The 12,903-nt window shown below is 42.6% G+C and overlaps 1 protein-coding gene across 3 annotated transcripts in view; it reads right to left on the bottom strand.

Annotated features, from left to right (window-relative positions):
- ctdp1 (CTD (carboxy-terminal domain, RNA polymerase II, polypeptide A) phosphatase, subunit 1) overlaps positions 1–12,903 on the bottom strand; it is a 64,344-nt gene that overhangs the window by 48,674 nt on the left and 2,767 nt on the right. For 2 of the 3 annotated variants that reach the window (XM_072370957.1, XM_072370958.1), the window contains exons 4-11: positions 11,870–11,998; positions 10,754–10,904; positions 9,761–9,851; positions 8,996–9,162; positions 5,444–6,481; positions 3,459–3,600; positions 3,124–3,342; positions 1,337–1,490 (exon numbers count right to left, since the gene is read on the bottom strand). In XM_072370957.1, coding sequence (XP_072227058.1) covers positions 1,337–1,490; positions 3,124–3,342; positions 3,459–3,600; positions 5,444–6,481; positions 8,996–9,162; positions 9,761–9,851; positions 10,754–10,904; positions 11,870–11,998 — 2,091 coding nt within the window. The remainder of the gene's footprint in view (positions 1–1,336; positions 1,491–3,123; positions 3,343–3,458; positions 3,601–5,443; positions 6,482–8,995; positions 9,163–9,760; positions 9,852–10,753; positions 10,905–11,869; positions 11,999–12,903) is intronic. The other variant, XM_072370959.1, reaches the window with a different exon arrangement.

Here is a 12,903-nt window from a genome sequence, read left to right on the forward strand (position 1 = left end):
ATGCTCAATATTGAACTCCAACTGCAGAGTGTAACGATGGTTCACTGTGCACCAACAGACACCTCTCACATCAAATCCTTAAGTCACCTGAAAGAAAAAAAATAAATAAAAAAGTCACCTGCTGATTGGTGCAGATTTAAAACAAATAAAATACATAGCAAATAAGACACTAAAAACTTATTTTTCGTTCTAAGAAAAACGGTAACTGAGCATCGGTTCAGCTTTCCTGTCATAAAACTGCCATTACATGAAAAAGCAGGTAATCACCATGAACCACATCTCAAACATGGCTCGCGACAGGCTCGACGTGGACAAACCCACACAGTCCCTTTTGTGGAATAATCACTTACTGAGAGGTTCTTGGCAGATCTCAAGGGTCTGCTGTGAGCATTTTTCTCCCCGCTGAAGCATTAGCAGAATTCAGACTCAATTAAAGTGCATTATCCAAGCAGGAGGTGCAGAGCTCTCAGTAATCACTTCAAAAAAATACAACATGCAGACAGCAGACAGCCCAGACGTGGACGGATCTGAACATCAGAACAGAAAGATGGCTGGAAATAAAGTTAAAAAAACTACGTGGGATTTAATGGCAGCTGTGTGGTGATATTTAAATTGCAATTTCGACTCATAGTCCGACAGTTTCTCCTCATATGATGTTTGGAGAAAACCAAATGCAGCATATCGGCACAAACACCTGATTACAACTGTCAAGTACGGTGGTGGAGGCATGATGATCTGGGTTTGTTCTGCAGCCACAGGACCTGGGAACCTTGCAGTCATTGAGTCCACCATGAACTCCTCTGGATACCAAAGTATTCTAGAGTCAGATGTGAGGCCATCTGTCTGACAGCTAAAGCTGGGCTGAAACTGGGTCATCAACAGGACAATGAACCCAAACACAGCAGCAGATCTACAACAGAATGTCTGAAGAAGGAAAGAATCAAGGTGCTGCAATGGTCCAGTTAAAGTCCAGACCTCACTCTGAGAGTTGTACAGGTGCGAAATGTCAGACAACCTCAATGAACTGAAGGAATGTAAATTAGCGTGGACCAAAAAGGATGTGGAAGACTGACACTGTCAGACCGAAAACAGTTACCTCTAGTTATTGATGGTGAAGCTGGTTCTACAAGCTGTTTTGTGGAGTGTATTTTGTCTTTCAAACATCGATTTTGGTTCAGTTCTTGTTAAATAAATAAATGACACATCTAAGGTTCGATGATATGACCTTCTTTCTAAGTGAAATAAGCAAACTGTCTTTTTTTTTTTTTACATGGCTGCATACATGGGACATAAACATCAACTGGCACCCTTCTGCACGTGCAGTCGTCGTCCTCACCTCTTTGTCCATGCTGTCCAGGTCCTCCTTGCACAGCATGTACAGAGGCATCGTTTCCGACATGCTCGGCTGTCGTTTCCGGCGAGACGGTCCCGGCTGCTCGTGGTCTTGGCTGGATCCTGCGGCTTCATTCTGCTGACTCTGTGCCGCTCCCCTGGGATACAGTAAAGATTAAAAAAAAAGTGCAAACTGCTTTAGTCCTGCTAAACACTTTGTAACTATGTTTAGGTATGACTGATTGTTTGCTACTTTTAAAATCATGTGGAGGAAGGCTGGGGAATCTATATACAGGGGAAATGTGCAGCTTTATCACAAAGGATGATGAATGTGAGCGACTGAACCAACAGAAGAGGAATTTCCTCACAAACCTGAGAATGAATGAGCGCTTTTGTTGCCTTTTCTTTTTAATTTTCAGACCTACTTTCTGCTCTTTGTGTCGTCGTGATAAAGTTTTTGGTTTTTTTTTACAGGAAGTGCCACGGAGTAGAACTCATTAGCAAAGACAGTACGCAATCAGCTTATACAGTTCACGACAACAAAGTGAGAAGGTTAAGGCTGTACACTGATGATGGGAAGTGCACAGGCTCCAGGGCCCAGAAGATGTATATGCTAATGTGAGGAGATGGCATCTCCGCTTCCTTTTGGGGGAAGCTTAATTGAACAGATCTTCTTTGATGATTCGATCCAAGCCTTTGCAACTCGGTGAAAACTCCACTGTGTATCTAATCCACGAATAAAATGGGCCAATTTTCCACTTGAGATGATCAATTACAGAGTATCAACACAGATATAATCATTCTGAACATTTTTTTGAGTGGAGGGTATGTGTTGAACTGGAGGAGCGTTTAAAAAGTCAAGCCTGGACCTCCATGTAGCACAGACAAATGCATAAAGAGAGGACAAACTCAGAGAGATGATTTTCAGGTGGCTTTCTCATACCTGCCTCAACACTCCTGTCGAGCTGCAGGGGAAATCAAACGACTGAGGGAAGAAATCACTCCGTGTTGACTTGAATTGTACTGTTATGAAGACCCAGCACGGAGATAAAAAGATGTACGACGAGCGCTCAGAGGCTCCTCTGGGTACTGCAGACTGCAGCTCCCTGACCACCATCAATCCATAAAACAACAGGGTTTGGTGGAGGGCTTGATTGTTTCTCAGCCGTTGTCTGAAGGAGTCTATGTCTCCACTGGGGGTTATTCACACGGTACAGTATCAATACACCACAGCTGTTTTAGCTTACAGAGAAACGAGTGATGGAAACGAGGCCCATAGGACGCATTCACTGTGCGATGCCTTCGCATGGCGACAGCAAAGGAATCTTTATCTGCCCCCTTCAGATCTCTTCAAATTCAACAAACAAGACTAAACAGAAATATCAAGACAGAAAGAATAATCTGTTCCTCTTCAGATCAGAGAATTTGATAAACACAATCTAAAACACGGCTTTAGTGCTTTTTGACTTCTGGTTCCATTCATATTCAAACTGACATTTATCAACAAACCAAGTGTGCAGGACAGGAAGTCACACAGACTGAAATGTGACTCACCAGCTGGACTGTTATGATGCACCATAAGGGCCGATATGGGAAAGCAAATTTTGCATTTTTTATGCTTCCTCTTATACGTGCACCAACAGTGGCACAAAGCGATAGCTGGTTATGAATGTTATGAGTGAACGTGGCCAATCGATACAATTGCTCAACAGAAACAGAAAGAGCAAACATGACAAAACAAGGACTCCGATCAGCCTTCATCATAAAGTGGAAAAAACCATAATGCGGTACCTGAGACCGGACTGCTCTCTGGGATCAGAGAGCGTCGGCTGGAGGTAGGGTGAAGGACGTGGCGCCTGAGGACCCCTGCGGATGAGCTTTCCCGTGACCGCGTCATAAGTCCGAACCTCTGGAGCCGCTGGTGGAGGTCTGGGGTGGAAGGGAGCTGGTTGGAAAAGACGCTTCTGAAATGAGCCCTGACAGTCAGGAAAAGCTGCTGGGCTGTTGCTCCTTCACAGAAAGAAGTTGGAGTTTTAGTCACCAAAGATTCAAACACATTTTCCATCGGTTCATATTCCAAGCAACAAGTTCAGCTGGAATCGGGGCGGCCGCCACAGTTCCCATACCTTGGTGTCTTGGAGTAATCCTCTTTCAGCGGGTACAGCTGCTCCTCCACCCGCTCCCAGCGCTCCAGACAGCTCCAGAGCCAGTCGGGATTGACGACATGGAGGTGATTGCAGCCTTGCGCCTGACGAACCTTCTCTGTGCCTGCTCGACAACAAAGAAAGAGAAAAGAAACTCGCTTTGACTTTAAATCTAAAAGCTATTACCACACAATGCCAGTGTCTGCTGAATAATTTAGATCAGCGACGCAACTTTCTTGGAAGTGAAAGAAGATAAAATAATTCCCAACATCAAAGAAAGCAAGAGGACGCTGGGGGACACTGCATTCAAAGTCACTGAATCCACTGAGAGAAGTATTTTTGCCTAAATAGCACGACTAAAGTTTGATAGAAAGAAAATGAATGAAATCTTTGGGTCGCTTATTTGCAGCCACCTGTTGCAGACTGTAAAAGTAACATACCCATAAAGTCACGACGTGCTGAAACAAAGCAAACGTTTCGTTGGAAAGCTGAGCTTTAAGACCCCGAGCAACCAGACATGGACTGAAAGCCATGCTAATCCTGATGCTAACACGAAGCACTCTGTTTTTACATCGGTGTACCGTTGAGGTTAACAGTAACGCCAAAAGAGAATGTGACGGTACGTTAAGCCAAGCTGCATGCTGGGATGGGAGCGCCATCTTGTGTAAAACGCTGTCCTGTTATCGGCACCTTCCACTATTGCTGCTCCGTTAGCTTTGGCTGACTTTGGCTAAAAAGTCAAATCTGGCAGAGAAGAGAAGAGATGGAGACGGTCCTCTCCTCTTAAACCCCAACGGGTCGCCATTCTGCTGGAGCTTTGCTTCTGTTAAAGGGGAGTTCTCCTCTCCACTGTTCCCTGTGACTTCTCTTGAAGGGACGTAATGATGCGAATTGGATCACAGCTTAATAGTTTTGAACTTTATCTAATTAGACCTTTATTGAACTTGCTTACGTTCTCTTTAAAGTGATCTGAAATGGGCTTTCTGTGTTGCAATATGGTGCCATTTAGATAAACTGGACTAAATTCAAAAGGACAAGAACATTTTCTTCACAGAGAAATATTAAATCATACTGCCAAGGAACAGGAAGAGCAACGTTGATCTATACACGGGACTGGATTACTGACGCTGATGCACTACCTTCACTCAGACTCCCACACACCGCAGACTACATTTTAGGACTGAGTGGAGACACTTCAGTACAAGGGAAAAGGTAAATTGACTGTATTCATTTTGATTTTCTAGTCTAGTTGACAACTCAAAGTGCTTTGTGAAACTTTGCACAAGTTTAAAGATACAAATCCAAGGAAACTCACTGACAGTTGAGGCGCGAATGTGCTAATTAAATAGTCAAAGTTGTACTGAAATCTGATTCCCTGCTAAATACGAACCCGAACTATAAAGCAAAGCAATAACAGCAATTTTAAAAAGATTCCATTTGTTTCATGGAATTGTAATCAGCGGGTAATGTAAGCTGCAATGCGGAAGTAAAGATGGAATACAATCTTAAATCAAATTTTTCTCTTTTTACCTTCAGACATATTTAGCATTTCATAATCCTGAATGTTAATAAGCAGGGTCTCTGCTAACAAAAGGCAGCCTTGGTGCTTATGAGCTCCACAGAATATGATGCATAAACAAACCCATAGCAGTCTTTAAAGGCTTGAGATCATCAAGCCATTTTATATAAACTTCCCTTTAACATGCCTATGATAACAGGAGAAGTTTCTTTTCAATGAGACGGATGAATTTGCAGAAAAGCTACAGACATAAAAAAAAAAAGTGTGTGCATGAAAACAGTGCAGATGGCAGTTATCCCCTGATGGTAGAAAATGGCTGCTGAAGTCGGCTATTTTGTTTGTTTACTTGAGTTAGACTTGAACTGAAACTTTTAGCTTGGTTCATGTTAAAGACGCTGTTATTAGCAAGCTGGCTTCATAGTCTGGTTTAAGGCGTGCATCAACATACCTGCTCTTGCTGCGATGAGATGCGTTGTCCGATTGGGATCCTGAGAGCTGAGAATCAGGCTTTTGCCAATCTTGGCCCCCAGTGCTTTGGCGTGGTAGAACTCACGGGTCCTCTCCATGGGGTAGTTGGTTGGATACAGACCACTGAACGCTATCGTTGTGCCCTCGAGCGTCTTGCTCTTAAGCTCTGGGACGATCCTACGAATGTCTGGCGTTTTGGATGCGTCCTTCTTCAGGTAGCTCTCGTAGCGAGCGTAGTACTCTGCGTGGATCCTTTCCAGCACTTCTTCCAGGTGGATCAGGTGATCATCGTGGTCGTTATCGGATTCTTCCTCCTCCTCTTCATCCTCCATGCTCTGATCCAGCAGCTCCTCGCCCATGGTGACTCCAGATTGTTCACTATTCTGGGATTCTGTTTCTGGTTCTCTCCGATCTAAGCATCCATTTCCGACCTCGGGGTCAGGGAGTAGAACACCTGAAGGTTCCGCTACGTCAGAGCTATTTTCTATTTCAACACAACCTTTACTGTCCCCTTCCCTTTTCCCATCTACCTCAGGGGGGTCTTGCCCCTCTCCTTCCTTTCCAGACTCCTTTGTCTGGCAAGACTTGGCTTCACTATCACTGTCTGATGAAGGAGGCTTTTCTGTAATGGAGTCATTGTCACTGTCACTGTCACTGGAAAGGTCAAAATCGAGATTATTGGACTCATGACCTGGTGCTAATGAGTTTGCACCTTCCTGTGCCCCTCGTGTCCTATTGATGTCATCTTCTTTGATATTTGTGTGGTCATCCACCTGAGTTTCCTTTGATTCCAACTCAGACCGTGACTCGGTTTCTGACGCTTGACTTTGTCCTATGTCATCCTTCACAACTTCTGCGAGGTGTGTCTTTTCATTTGCTGGTTCTCCCTGAGAAGATTGAGGTGTTGTAGGTCCGTCCTGTCCAGAACCACTGTGGTCTTTTGCCCTTTTCCTGAGGCCATTATTTTGTTCTTCGGCCTGTTCTGTGCTGTCTGCTGGTCGACTTGAGGGACCACCTGCTGGAGCAGGAGCATCAAGAGGCAAGGCTTAGAGAACATTTAATACTTTCTTCTTTTTTTTGTCAATACTAAGTGTGTTTTATAGCTTTCTGTGCATGTAAAAGATCTTCAAAGGTTAAATCCACACTAAAGGTAGTATTCTCTCCTAAACAAAACACTGCTCCCAACTGTGCCCTGTCTGTAGTCCAGCTTCTAGCTTCTTTCTGCATAAGCTAACATTACGATATGCCACGTTTGCGTCATGCCTTAGTTAATTTTTTTCAACACTTGAGAACTAAATCTTTTAGTGGAACCCCAATATAAAATAATAATTATTGGATGTGTGTAATATGGGCTCCTTAAGCCCTCTGGATAGCTAACTAGTTGGTGCTAACTTCTTTTGCACACTAGCAAGCACATAACTGTGCTAGCTAGTGTATGTTTATAATCAATATATTCTATTACACACTGCTGTATAATCAGGAAAGGAGACAATAAATAACATGTACAGCTGAATAGCTTGACAAAAAGAAGCACTTAAACAGGGATTAAAGAAAAAACAAAAGAAAAAAAAAAAGAAAAACATTTGTAAGCTTTCAATCAATGTTAGCTTACTTTGTTAGCATTTCCTGTTAAAATGCTTTGGGCCGCACTTAAACATGTAAAACAGTCACACAGACCATTCAGATATTACTATTACAGTAACCTCACTGCAGTAGCTTCCTTTTTAAACAAAATGAATGGAGGTTAAAAGAACAGAAGCATACCTCACATTTATAGGTCATCCATCCATTTTCTATACCGTCAATCCGTTAATCGGGTAGCGGGTATTTATAGGTCATTGCACATTTAATACAGCCATTTAATTCTGAAGAAATAAAAGTGACAATGGGTGTCTATTTTAATGTGTTTAATGCAGTCTTTTATATTTGATTCACCTACTTTAGATAACGTGCATCTTTTGAAACCACTATTTCTCATTAGCCCTGATAGATAGGGCCTGATTCTTCATGTACTTAACATTAATGCATTCTGGAAGGTCAGTTGCCCTGCATTTTAAAATCTCTTAGTAATAACCTTCTTAACATTTCACACAAGTACATTATAGACAGAGATTTTAGCTTAGAAAGTGCTGCTCTGGTTTGTCCTTGTTGGCAAATACTTCTCAGAGTAGAAAATTCTTCTCAGGCAAAAAAGATTCCTCTGGGTACACTGAGTCACTTCAGAGCTAGTGACTGTTTGAGCGTCAAATATAATTGTGAGGCAATAACCTGTCAACAGCGCAGATAAAAAAAAAGAAAAGTTTGCTTGCTCAAAGTAGCACTTGGAACCACAGGGCTGACTTGACAAAAGAGGGACGTGAAATAAACTGAGGAGGTAGTGTTCAGTGTAGATCAACTCTTAGAATCAAAATGTAGCCAATTAAACCATGGACAAAACTTCCAAAATGCTTGTTCAAAGGGAGTTGAGATTAGCTCCATCGAGTACCCTGAGAGTACCCTTTTTTCTGTAAATTGACATTGAATACAAAATAAACTGATCTAAACTGCTTTTACATTCCCAAATACAATGAAATGTGTGGCCTAACATTACACATATATCTCGAGATGGCTTTTTATGGACTTGCTTGTATCTAAATTCAAATCTGCTTCGGTCTAAAGTTTGGCAAGAAGCACTAAAAATCAGGAACCATGAATCTCCAATGATAGGCTGTGAATAATATGGCTCAGTAGACTCCTCACAGTGGAAGCTTGTATTTTATTAACATAACAAACTGTCCATACACCTCTACCTCTGAACTGTTTTGGGATTTAGTATGTGAAGCCTTGCTGCTGTTCCAAGACGGGTGTAAAAGAGGGGGAGAAGTCACACAACAAGCCCCACATTACTAATGAACCCCCAACCAGTCACACTGGCAGGCTCCAAGAAGCTGTACGTTACCTGCATGATAATCAATAAAGTAACACTGTGCCACCGACAGTACTCCCTGCATGAAGGGCTAATACTTCAAACCCAATACAGAAGGACGTGGAAAGGTGACAGTATTGGAGCTCCTCCACGCCAGCTCATCAACATGCTGTTGATGATAATGCTGCTTGTGGTTTAAGCCGTGTTGGCTTTTGACAGCTCCCTTCACACAACCTTGGGCTGACACGCCATTGCTGCAAATCTGCAACAGCTGAGGAAGTCAAAAGCGGCGGCGTGAGAATATACTTTTAGTGATGATATAGCGCAACCTCAGTGGGAAAGGAGCTAAACAACCAAATCAAAAGAAAGTTGGCACAGTGGGAAAGACCACACTACAACACTGAAAGAGCCTTCGATTGAGTGGGTGTACATGTGAAGCCCAAATATGTGTTCATGTGGACCCAGACCCAGTAGTACATCCAGATTATATCATTTTCTTTCATTTTGTCCGTCCTTGTTGTTCACCCAGTACAAAGACACTGAATCAAACAAAACAAACATTTAAAGGCTGGCTTTTATCTGAACTGCAGTACTGAAGCACATCATGCTCTCAGAGCGTGACGGTACCTTTCCTGGCCATCTGAGCTTCCCGTGATCCAGGTGGAGCGTTGATGTCGCCTGTGCCCTGGAAGTAGATGTATTTCTTCACAGTGATGAGGTTGGGCGCAAACTTCCAAACATCCTCCCGGTCGTCTATGATGCAAACCATCGAATCCCCACAGGGGAAAAGGTTCCTGTTGGAAAAAAAACATGCACGAAATATCAGTAAACCCTCTGAGCATCGTGACAGACGCTAAAACTCATCTGTGGTGTCGCATTCGTGACCAGTACTGGCAATAACTGTGATATTAGAATATACAGAATGTGATACACCTCTGATAATATTGTAAGGGATCTGTAAAATTTGCAATGTTCCTTACCTCCTATTTTGAGAAAAAGCACTACATTTTTCTGTTTTCTGTTCATATCGCAATAACGAGAATCTTTTTGGCCAAGATAAATGTGCGGTGAAAATCTGATGGTGTGACAGCCCTAATGGCAGGTAAATGAGGGGCAATTAGATTTCTTACATCAATCTTCAGCTGCAAGGAACGTTGCTGAAGTCACTGACAGCCATTAAAAAGATACGCTGAGAAGAAATAACATTTGTGCTCTTCTACCAGCAATCAAAGGTAATGGAGCCAGATTGTCCTCCTAACTCTCAACGTAAACCACATAAAGCATACTCTAAATGACTCGATGTAGGGAGACACAAAGGAAAAGAGCAGGATCACCACATGCTACACTGGAAGGTTGATTCATTTGTCACGTTTAGCAGAGGGCAGTTCCCACCTAAGATTCCCCGTCTTGGAGAACGGATCGATGCATTCATCTCTAGAAAGGATTCTGTGCGAGAAAAGCTTCTTTTCAGGATCCAAAAAGCCTAAAAAAAAGGAAGAAGACAAATGTAGATTTAAACGCCCCGACTGAGCTGAACTTCTCATCCATCTGTGTTTCCTGATCTTCTCACAGAAGCTATTTCACTGGTGAAACATGCTCACTTTTTTTCTTTTCCCTCTCATCTTTTTCAAAAGCAGTCCGTCAAACTTTCTGAATGTATGAGAAGGAGAAATGCTGCCATGGGACCACACAGACAGATCTACCGTGTCTGCATGAGACGCGCTTTGTAGAGGACGTTACAACCACTACAGAAACTGTCAATAACAGGAGCGCTGCTCTGAAACGCACCCATCTATGGGCATCAGGGTCAGTAGTAAAATCCAATTCAAAATGCATTAAACATTCATCACATAGAGGCAGAACTGGACTGGACTGGAGCTGCTGTTATTACATATACTGTGATGAACGACTGCGGCATGAATACCAACAGGATGCCAGTGAACCCCCTGCCTACACTTCAATATAAGAAAACCCTGAATCATAAAAGTGGAAGACATTTAACATTGAGAAGGAAAGCAAAGGCCAATGCAGTCGAATGTAAACTGGAAAACCCAGAATTGTCCAAAGTTCCAACTAGTTTGGAGAGCAACCAGCCGAAAATGACTAATCCAAACATTTCCTGGCTTTAATATGCATTTTAAAGTTTAACAACCCAGCTAGCTACTACACACTGTATGCACGGCGCTGATTCAAACTGAGCATGAGCAGACACTTCCCTCTTATGGACACAAACAGGAAGTACAAGCTGAGCAAACTGTATATACTCTGTTACATTTCTAAATGAATGGAATCGGTACCTGAATTACTGCACCTAACAAGGTAAGAGATGCATTTTAAAGCACTTATGCCTATTATGCAAAGAAGTTGCAGTAATCTGTCTATTACCAGCAATGGTGTGTGCATAGAGGCGGCTCCCGAAAGTGAAGACATGCAGCTCATAGAGTTTGGCAATTTTCTCCAGGAACTCCTTGCAATGTGGGCGTAGCCGTGTGTGGAGCATAGGCTCCCCTCGCCCGAGCTGGAAGTGGAAAATACCCTGAAGGAAACAAGATAAGACAGAAAGCATACATTATCATATCAACATCTGATCTTATGGGAAGATTTCGAATCGACCGAAGCAGTTTCAGCAGGCCGCTGTGAAGAAACCGCTCCTCGGATGTGCTTTTAGCGGTAAACCACCAAAATAATACAATCAAACCATTCATTTCAGTTTAAACTGAGACACAACTGTGCTTATACTGCACAATTGTTACAAAATGTGATTCAGGGTAAAGCTGAATAGGTGACGGACTGACAAAAACAGGTTTATTACATGTGGGTATTAGGACTGGGATAAGATTCTTACTACCCAATTATCGCAGCCAATTAGATTCCCACGAACAATATCATTGTAATATCTATATATATATAAAAAAAATTTGATTCACCTTTTTTTTTGTCTTTGGTAACCGACTTACAAGGTAGGGGGACCTGGGAAAATAGTTAAAAATCTGCAATTTGCAAACAATAATCAATCCATCCATTTTCTATACCTGCCTAATCCTATTTAGGGTCACGGGGGCTGGAGCCTATCCCAGCTGTCATTGGGTGAGAGGCTGGTACACCCTGGACAGGTGGCCAGTCCATCACAGGGCCACATAGAGACAAATGAGACACACAACCATTCACGCTGACATTCACTCACTCACTCACTCACTCCTAGGAACAATTTAGTCACCATTTAACCCGACATGCTTGTTTTGGGAAAATGGGAGGAAGCCGGAGTACCCGGAGAGAACCCACGCATGCATCTTTCTGTGAGGCGACGGTGCTAACCACCAAAGCACCGTTCAGCCCGCAATCAGTAATGTTTAGATTTTATCAGCTGGGACCAAACCATATCATAAGTGTATAATCGAAATCCTATCGGCATCTAATTCCTATGATATAAGAAGTATTGTCAGTACCAGGGTAAGGTAACACCGCTAGTGGGTGTAATAAAACAACATGAGGGATTACTACCTTAGTGGACATGCGCTGGCAGTGCTGCTCAGTGGTGTGAATCAGCGTCTGGTCCAGATCCACCATGAGGACGAGCTTCTTGTTCCGGTGGAGCCTCTGCTGGTCTTCTCTGCCCAGCTGCTCTGCTTGCTGTTAGGATGATGGAAGGTGATGGGCAGTACATGACGGGGAAAAAATGCAAACAATACTTTAGAATCGACATACTATACCAAGCTTTTAGTAGATTAAAAATAAGTCTGTGATTAACATTTTTCTCAGATATCTCTTGCACTTGTTTTTGCTTGTGTAGAAGACTTAATGCGAGTGCCTTTCAATGGATAAACAGAGCTGTGTTCACCTGAGCTGAACAAGTCCAAAAATGCAGGAGTCAAACAAATACACTCGCCTGCGGTTGGCGAAACAGAAACAAATATTTTGACTGCATGTTCACGACCCAACTTCTACAGGCCGATGATGGGAAATTTGCTCCAACATCATTCCCATCGTGCAAGAAAACACCAATATGTTTGAGCTCAAACTGTTTTCTACAACTCAGCATAACTAAATGTGAATTCAGAATCTTCGTTCCTTAACAGCTTGGCTCAATCTCCACTTGCACCACATCCGGATGTAGAAAGAAATCTTTTTGTCATTTTCAATCAGTGACTCAAAACACTCACAATTCAGAGCAATCCATCTTCCAAATACTAAGAAATTGTTATCTATGCATTTATTACATCAGGCTGTACTACTGTCACTGACTCTGTACTGAGCATGTACTGAGTATAGAGTTAGTAAATATAACCTTTACAGACTTCAGTTAACTTAGAATGCTGTTGCCAGACTGCCATGCTTACACTATACTGTGCTTTTCAGAGCTGACTTAAAGAATTAATTGACCACTTTTAAGACAGGTTAGGGGCTGGCCACTGGAAATGTGTATAAATGTTAACACTCATGAGTGTATGAGTGTATGGCCTGAGATTGTCCCGTAGGTTGCTAATGGAGATTCAAAGATCTCTCACTCAGGGCTTCTTTACTTTGGATTATCTAAA

The sequence above is a fragment of the Leuresthes tenuis genome, unplaced genomic scaffold (genome assembly GCF_036924035.1).
Source record: "Leuresthes tenuis unplaced genomic scaffold, fLeuTen1.0.hap1 SCAF_18, whole genome shotgun sequence".
Taxonomy (NCBI): domain Eukaryota; kingdom Metazoa; phylum Chordata; class Actinopteri; order Atheriniformes; family Atherinopsidae; genus Leuresthes; species Leuresthes tenuis.